Source organism: Alnus glutinosa, chromosome 1 (genome assembly GCF_958979055.1).
Source record: "Alnus glutinosa chromosome 1, dhAlnGlut1.1, whole genome shotgun sequence".
Taxonomy (NCBI): Eukaryota; Viridiplantae; Streptophyta; class Magnoliopsida; order Fagales; family Betulaceae; genus Alnus; species Alnus glutinosa.
In genome coordinates, this window is record NC_084886.1 from 40,307,035 (window position 1) to 40,315,608 (window position 8,574).

The 8,574-nt window shown below is 36.4% G+C and overlaps 1 protein-coding gene and 1 pseudogene across 1 annotated transcript; one reads left to right on the plus strand and one right to left on the minus strand.

The window, feature by feature from the left end:
• Positions 1–450: 450 nt before the first annotated feature.
• Positions 451–1,500, plus strand: LOC133881174 (formin-like protein 20). Its single transcript, XM_062320126.1, has one exon. The coding sequence runs from the start codon at positions 625–627 to the stop codon at positions 1,180–1,182; it is 558 nt and encodes a 185-aa protein (XP_062176110.1). The 5' UTR covers positions 451–624; the 3' UTR covers positions 1,183–1,500.
• A 2,955-nt stretch (positions 1,501–4,455) lies between these two features.
• LOC133860099 (glucan endo-1,3-beta-glucosidase-like) lies at positions 4,456–8,132 on the minus strand (annotated as a pseudogene).
• Positions 8,133–8,574: the final 442 nt, after the last annotated feature.

The window sequence follows — 8,574 nt, forward strand, 5'->3', positions numbered from 1 at the left end:
TATAATATTTAGTTTAAATAGATAAATATTTAGAGAGTTTGATGTTTAATAAATTTGAAAAGTGGCTAGTTAAATCAACTAAAATAAAATTTTAGAGTTAAATTTAGAAAAATTTTAAAGAGCTCGTTGTGAATGCTTGTAATTCTTTACATTTAGAGAGCATTATTGACAAGAATTAACATTGAGTAAAGAGTTTGCTAAATATTGTAATTTATTAGATTTTTTAAAAATATTCAAAAAAAAAAAAAAAAAAAGGAAAAAAAGAAAAAGAAAAAGAAAAAGAACAAAAAGGAATTCATCTCGAATGCTCTATACATTTTTACCAAAGGTCGTCAGAATTAACTTCAATTCCGTGTACTTGCTCATCTGTGTTCAAATGTGGCTGCTTTCTGTGAAAGTAAGACGTGTCGGTGTCGCTCCCCCATCTTTTCAATATCTTAACTCTTTCTTAAATCCATAATAAAAAGGCATGGAGCAGCTTCAAGGATAAGTCTCCCTGCTACTCTTCCTCTTTAACGTACACTTGCCCAGCCACTACTACCCCCCACTCTCTCTCTCTCTCTCAATCTTGTTAGCAATTCTCTGGATCTCTCTCTCTCTATTCTCTAAGCAGGCTTTCCAAAAATGGAGACAGCCAGAAACCATGTATTAACAGCAATACTCCCTCTAATGTCGCTCCTGATGATCATGCCTCTGCCGGAGGCAATGGCAACTCCAGAAGCACACACCTCGTCCAAGTACCAGATCGCATGCACAATGTGCTCGGCCTGTGACAACCCTTGCAACCCAGTGCCATCGCCCCCACCACCCTCGCCGCCTCCAGCCTCGCCACCTCCGCCACCGCCAACAACATCCACCCCCTCCAACTGCCCACCACCGCCATCCCCACCAAGCTCCGGGGGCGGAGGCGGCGGAGGAGGCTCGTACTACTACTCTCCACCCCCGCCATCTCAGCCCTCCTACACTTACTCCTCACCGCCGCCACCAATTATTGGCGGCGCAGTCTATCCTCCGCCAAACTACAAGAACTACCCAGGGCCGCCACCCCCTAATCCCATTGTGCCATACTTTCCGTTCTACTATCACAGCCCCCCTCCTCCATCTATCGGCAGCTCGTTGAGGGGTTCTTTGGTTTATACTGCCGCTACTATTGGGTTTGCTATTCTTGTTTGCTTGTTTTGATGGTAAAGAAAATAAGAGGAACAAAAGGGTGGAATATTGTGGCAGATTGGCAGATCTAGGGTCTTGATCTTTCATTCTTTACAAGGAAGAAAGAAACTGAGTTGGGAGAGGACAAGGACCAAGGTTGCTGTGCACCGAGACCAGAAAACAAGCAATCCTGACTCATTTCAAGTAATCTCTCTCTCTTTCTCGTTCTCCTTCTCTTTCTGTCTTGCTATAGAGTGATCTGTAATTTGTTTACAAGTTGTACCTTTTTAATTCCGTTGGATACAAATTATGGATGAAAATAATGGAATTTTAGCCATTTTTATCAGTGAATTTATAGTCCCTCATTCAACTGTTAAAGCACACGTGATTACTGATTCTTTGATTTGGTTCAGTTGGTGACAGACAGTTTTAGTTTAGTGATGTTAAATATGAAAAATATTTTATATTTTGCTTTCTCATATTATTTGGCCAATAATTGTAGGACCACCGACCACATTTTATCGATTCAATTTTAGGTAGAGAAGTCTTCGTGCAGCATTTAATGGTTGCTTCAACTGTTCAAACTCAAAGATTTCTTGCGGAATATTTTTATTTGTAAATACAATATGAAACTACAAAGCAAGAAAAACAGAAAAATTAACTAGTTGAGGGAGGTGGGTCTTTCTCAGTACAACTAGGGATAGAGGGGACGCCAAAAAAAAGAAGAAAAAAAGAAGAAAAAAAAAAGTAAAAGTGAAAATACAGTCTAATTTGCACTTTTGTGAATTTTTCTGGTCACTAGCAGCAGATTCCTAACCATTTTTCCTATATTTAGGGAACAAAACTACTTTTTGCTTCCCCATAAAAAAATACCCCACAATAGATTTTCTTACTTTTCTCTATATCAATTAAATATTATTTTTTTGCTCTTATTTTATTCTTTTTCTCCCTTTCTTACTTTTTCTCTATTCCCTATATCAATTAATTATACTTCTTTTATATTAAAATAATACATAGGGAATGAATAGTAGACATGTATACATAGGGAATCACTATTCATTCTCAACCCCCTCATCTAAATATAGGGCATCTGCTGTGGAAGATTTTTTGATGTTTTTCATGAAATTTTTCCTAAATATAGGAAAGGGAACCAATATAAGATAACTGTTACTAGTGCTCTAACCCTAATAGTAATAGAAATAGAGAGAATGGTAGCAATGGAGTCAGAGAATCTGAACCTGGTCGAATATCTACCTTCAACCGTTAAAGTTTATCCCGAAGAATTTTCAATTGTAGACCCCACGAGCTGTGACACAATTACAAAAGATGTCACTGTTATAGATGGCTCCTCGTGATCTTGGAATGTTTAAGACTAAACAATAATAATAACAAAAATTTTTTTTTTTAAAAAAAGCTCAAAAGCCAAACCCAATGCTAAAATACTTCTATACGTCTTACATATATCCATCTCAAAATACGGCACGTCATTAACGTAAGATTTGGTAAAGCTCAAACGAAAAGTATTATTTTCGCATATATTTATTAAAGAATAATAAAACTCAGTGGGCGCTTGTAAAAAATATAGAATTACTATTTATTGAAGCCCCCGGAAATTTTTTTACATTGAAATAATGTGGAGGGCGCAGCATAGAGTACAGTTCCCACCAATCACGTTCTATGCTGTCCACGTAGGATCTGGAAGGTCCTCTTCTCTGACACAGATGATTCTGTAGGATTATATTATAACTAATAATGCAGATTTTACCTTTTAATTGTGCTCGAAATTACTTTATTATGCTCAAAATTTGTGAGCGTGCCCCGTCAATCAAATTTCGGAGGATGCCCTCTCTTTTTCACGATCACGAATGTGGTGTACGAAAGTTTTGCCTTTTTCCCATAATTCCATGTGCAGAAAAAGTGGCATTTCCCTCTTTTTACAACAAAAAGACGAAAACTTTTTTTTTTTTTTTTTTTTTGAAAAATAGATTTAAAGATCAAATTGATTGCGCACCGTTGGATTCATTGACAGTGTGCTGCAATTGGCAAATAGGAGGAAGCCAGCAAGGATGAGTTGTTAGGCACATTTAAATTGGGAAAAAACATATTGAGGAAAAAAGAAAAAGAAAAAGGAAAGACAAAAAATGTGGATGGGAGCAAACGAGGCGGACACGTCGTGGGGACAAATAGCTGGATGGCATGTAGTATGATGGATGGAGGGGTCCAGTCCGCTTGGCATGGCATCAAAAGTGGGCACTCATCAATTGAGCCCTTTTAAAAGAGTACAAAAATAGGTGCCTAGTTTATATATATATATATATATATATATATATATATATATATATATATATATATATGCCCCAATGCCATCATGATAAAGGATTCCCATCCCGGTCGACTTGTCCGAGCAAATGAGTGGACAGTTTAAAACTTACTTTGATGGATGAACCTTATATTTACTTCTTCTTCTTTTTTTTTTTTTTCTTTTTTTTTTTTTTTTATATATTTGTTGTTTGAATTATTGATAATTTGAGCAGCAAATTCCATCCCATGAGAAATTGGTTCCTCTTACTAATCCTTTGTAATAGAGAAAGGTAAGAGTGTGATACATGAAAACAACCAAAAAGGTTGTTAAATTTGGGTTGGAAAGACTACCCAAGGGTTGGGCCACTTAGAAATTATGGGTCAGGCCCACCCTTGCTAATGTGGCACATTCTTCGACCACAATGTCTCAAGGCATATGATCAACAATTAACATAATAATACATCTATCATGAATTTTCAATTATATTTTCTCTAGTTGTCCTATGAATTCTCTCTTCATAATTGTCAAGGTTGGTCCAAATTTAAGGTCCGTTTGGTTCGCGGAATGAGTGCTTTATTAAGGAAATGAATAGTTATTATTGAAAATGAAATAGTGTGAAATAGAATAGTTATTCCCATCATTTAGTTTGGTGACAAAAGATGTCTCACTTGGAATTTAATCAAAATTACTAAAAAATCCAATATGATTTTTTTTTTCCCAAAAAACATTATTATTATTTTAATAAAAAGAAAAACGTTTAATTGTTGTGGGTGGCCAACCACCCATTGAAGAACCGGGGGGGTGGTGCGGCCACCCACAACAATTCAATGTTTTCAAATTTTTTTTTAAAGGTTCAATGGTTAAAATAAAATAAAATTAAAAAAATGTTTTTTTTGGAGGGGGGAGGGGGTGGTGAAACACAATAATGACTATTTTATAAGAATAATCATTCCATTTCAATAATCTATTACTCAAACCAAATGGCCCTAAAGTGTTGGTTTGATTCACCCTCCTGTTAACCACAATTCACTTGAGAAAATAGTGTAGAGGAAACAAGGGAAAGAAGCTTATATATTTTACGTATTTTAACTCTGGGAAATTTCACTTATCTCCACAAGTACCACGAGATTTGTAATCTCCTCCTTCAATTTTAAAATTTGCAATATGGGGTTCTAATATATTATGTTGGGCTTTGATTTGTTGTTGTTTGACCTCCTATGTGACTTCTTAGCCATCAAGTAGATGGAGCTACAATTTGGGTTGGTGGATCGGCCCCATTACGGAAAGATCGGTCCATAAAAGCGGATGGCTGGCCTTATAAGCTCCAGGTTCATGTTTGACCATGTATTGGAACGGGGAACTCCATGTAACCTCCACCCCAACAAAACGAAAAAAGTGTTTGATTTTTTATTTTCCTTGTTTTTGTTCTTTTTACTCAATTTTTTCCCTACTCTTTTCATTTATTTTATTCTCTCCTTTTACAGAAATTTGCTCCACCAATTCCCAAAAATAATTTTCAAATGCGCAGACGTCTATTTGTAGGAAATAACCAAAGAAAAAAAAAAAGAAATGAAAATTTTTATTTAGCATAATTTTATGATTGTAAATATTGGAAAAAATACATTTACTATCCTCAAATTTCGGAGAAAATACTAAACTTTTAAAAGTGATAAAATCATCTACTCAAACTACTACTTTATTGCAAGTTATACGATCTCTTAAAGTGAACAAAAAGTGTTACACAAGATGTGCATGTGCTAATTTTTTATTTAAAATGATTAAAATATGCCTATATATAAAGTCACGGGGACCTACCGGAGAATCACACTTTATTAGGTTTTTGTTAGTCGACGGGCAACGAAAAGGGAAAGAAGCTCATTCGGGGACTATCTAGTTTGAACAAAAATTGCACTAGTTTAACAGGAATCAAACTTCCTTTGTAAAAACTACCTCAAATCCGATTCTCACCAAAACTAAACCTATCTTTACTGTTAAATCACCACTTATCTTAAAAGTTTAAACTGATAGAAATAGATAAATTTAATGGCTTAATAAATATTTTAACCCTTACAATGCCTAAGAATTTCGTTCGCATAAAGAAATAAAAATACATTTTCAAAATGATTGGAGTTAATTATCATTATTTTTTTTTTTCTTGAGTTATTGACATTCTAAAAATATTAGATCAATCGGAATTCGTTTGAGGGCCAAAAATAAATTAAAGTGAACATGTACATAGAAACTTTGTTCATGTGAAATAATGGACAAGGGATCTCTAAATGCTTTGAGTAATATATCGAAATGTTCATCCACGAGACATCTAGTTACCCTTAAAATTTCAAGTCAATCAAAGTTCATTTCTGGGTCGAAAATGGACCAAGAAGACAAGCCAAGTTGGCAACCAATGAGAGGCAGCCATGTGGCAGCTTAGATGACATTACCATGTTGACATCAGAATAATTGGGCTGTAAGTAAATGCCACATCACCAGGTGGCATGAGAGTATGATGTCCCCTTACTAATGTCGTGATGACATCACAAGCTTGGCATCCAATCTTGTGACACATGGCCAAAATCTGGCTCTCCACCCCCGCCACGTGCCAAAGATCCGAACACCCTCCAATCCTATAAATAAGACCTCGATCTTCCTTCTCCCGCTTCATTCTTGCACCATCTTCATTCCAAAAATTTGAAGAAGAGTTCTAGTGAGTCTTGAGAGTTGTGAGAGCTTAATTATGTCGTTATCATGTCTAAATAGCCCTAGAAAGATTAGGTTGGATATTTTAATTAATAATGTGGCCATTATATTCAATTATATTCAAAATAATATTTAAATATTACAATGACGCTGTTATAATGCATAAACATGTTTATGAAATATTATGATAGAGTCGTTGTAATGGCCGAATATTTATAAAAGAAATAGTCAAATATAATACTAATGCTGCAATAATGTTTGTATGAAAATATGTGAAAAAGTTATATAGCCGTTGTAATGCTCAAATAACATTATAATACTTTAAATATACCGCAGTAATACCAAAATTATAAGGAGACTAGATCAATATACCTAGTGTGGTAAATTAATATCTAGGTATTATTTCCATGCAAACCACGTAGGACTGGACATGCATGTGATGCGACTACACATGTAAACATGTTGTACATTATGAGTTTAACTAGGAGAATAAGATTAGAATAAAGACTAATATTCAATCGCAGGATAAAATGTAGTGATTAATTGAGTCGTGAGTTCACCCTACTACTGTAATAATCTAATATAAGACTGTAAGTATAACACTTGCTGAGAGCTTGCTATTCATTTTAAAAGCATGATATATATTTCAATTGGGCCATGCTATTTTATATATGAACATGACAATACTTTCGATGATTTTAACATGTGTTAAGACAAATGATATTTATAAAAGGATGAGTTTTGGAAGAAAAATTAGTTTTTGAGAAATATCACATTATTGTATGTTGTTTATAAAGGTTGGAATTGATATTGCCATTACAAATAAATAATAGGTAAAACTACACTCTACCCCCCCCATGTTTCACAATTTTTTCAATCTTGCCTCCAGAGTGAAAAAATTTGCAATGGGCCCCAACAAAGTTTCATAATTTTGCAATGTAGCCATTTCGTTAGATGATTCCGTCTTCCCTCATGGAAATTACCGCATGTGCGCCGCACGTGTTATTTTTGCTCTCAACTTCACCAAAATGTCCTCATGTTTCACCCGTTGAAATTTAAAAAATGACTAAAACTGAAATCATGCTGCTTCTTCAACACTAATCCAAGTTCACATTAAAGGTTGCCGCATTGGTCACGCTACAGGCTTTGTAGCCGTCGCAGTTGGTGGGCCAACCAATCTCACCCACGACCAACCCCACGTCGCCGTACCCGACAGCCTTCATGGCCTAGTGGAGGGCGCCGAGCATGTTGGTGTACGTAATGCCTGTGAACTTGTTGCGGATGCCAGCGTTGCGCTTGAAGGGCGTGTAGTTCGTCATCCTTGGAGAGTAGGTGAAGTATGGGTAGGGGTTGACAATGAAGGGTGCATTGGTCTCGCGTAGGAACTTGAGCATGGGTGCAAATACGACCTGGTCATAGCCTCACCTGAATCAACCGGTACTCAGTGGCTCAGAGATTGAGAGTATGCCAAGAGAGTGTGGGGATCTGCCCTGGTAATGAAGCAGACAAGAGAAGGCTATTGATAGAGCTTAAACGCTTAATGGTATATCCAGAAAATATATTCCAACTGAAAAAAAAAACAAAATCAAAGGAAATCTATGTACCTAAAAAGGGGGAAAAAAATAAAGCCAAAATTATTATATTCTCCAACCTTAATGTCCTTGATTCCGGCAAGAACAAAAGCGTGGTGGAGACTCCTCATCTCCAGGATGAGGCGGCTTATGAGGTTCTTGTCTGCGATGGCCATGATTTTGTTACCAACAACAATATAATTGATCCATGTATGTTGGTGGAACAGGGAGATGTGGGTGGCAACATACTGGCGCACGTTGGTGAGGATTGCAAGGGCGAGGATGTCACCATTTTCGACGATCACGGTGACGAAGATGCCAATGTTGGCAAAGGGGCGAAGGACGTCAGGATTAGTGTCGAAGATCTTGACGTGGTCGATGATGGTCTGGGTCTTGATGAAGTTGGCCAGTGTGAGTTAATTTTTAGTCATTTTTTAAATTCCAACAGGTAAAACATGAGGCAATTTTGGTGAAGTCGAGAGCAAAAATCACACGTGCGGCAATTTTCGTCAGGGAAGACGGAATCATCTAACAGAATGGCTACATTGCAAAATTAGGAAACTTTATTGGGGTCCATTGCAAATTTTTTCACTTTTGAGGCAAGATTGAAAAATAGGTGAAACATTGGGGGGGGGGGGGGTAAAGTGTAGTTTTCCCTAAATAATAAGATGTATGAAATAAGTTAATGGGTACCCAAAAGTCAATTAGGGTTATATGTTGGCACCTCTGACCTATTAGGAGGCAAAAACTTGTAGCAATCCGAGGGTTGAATGTGGTTTTTCATTTGGCAACTCTGAGATATGAGGAGGGTAAACTTATAGAAACATGGCATGTTAAATGGGGTGCTAAATGTTA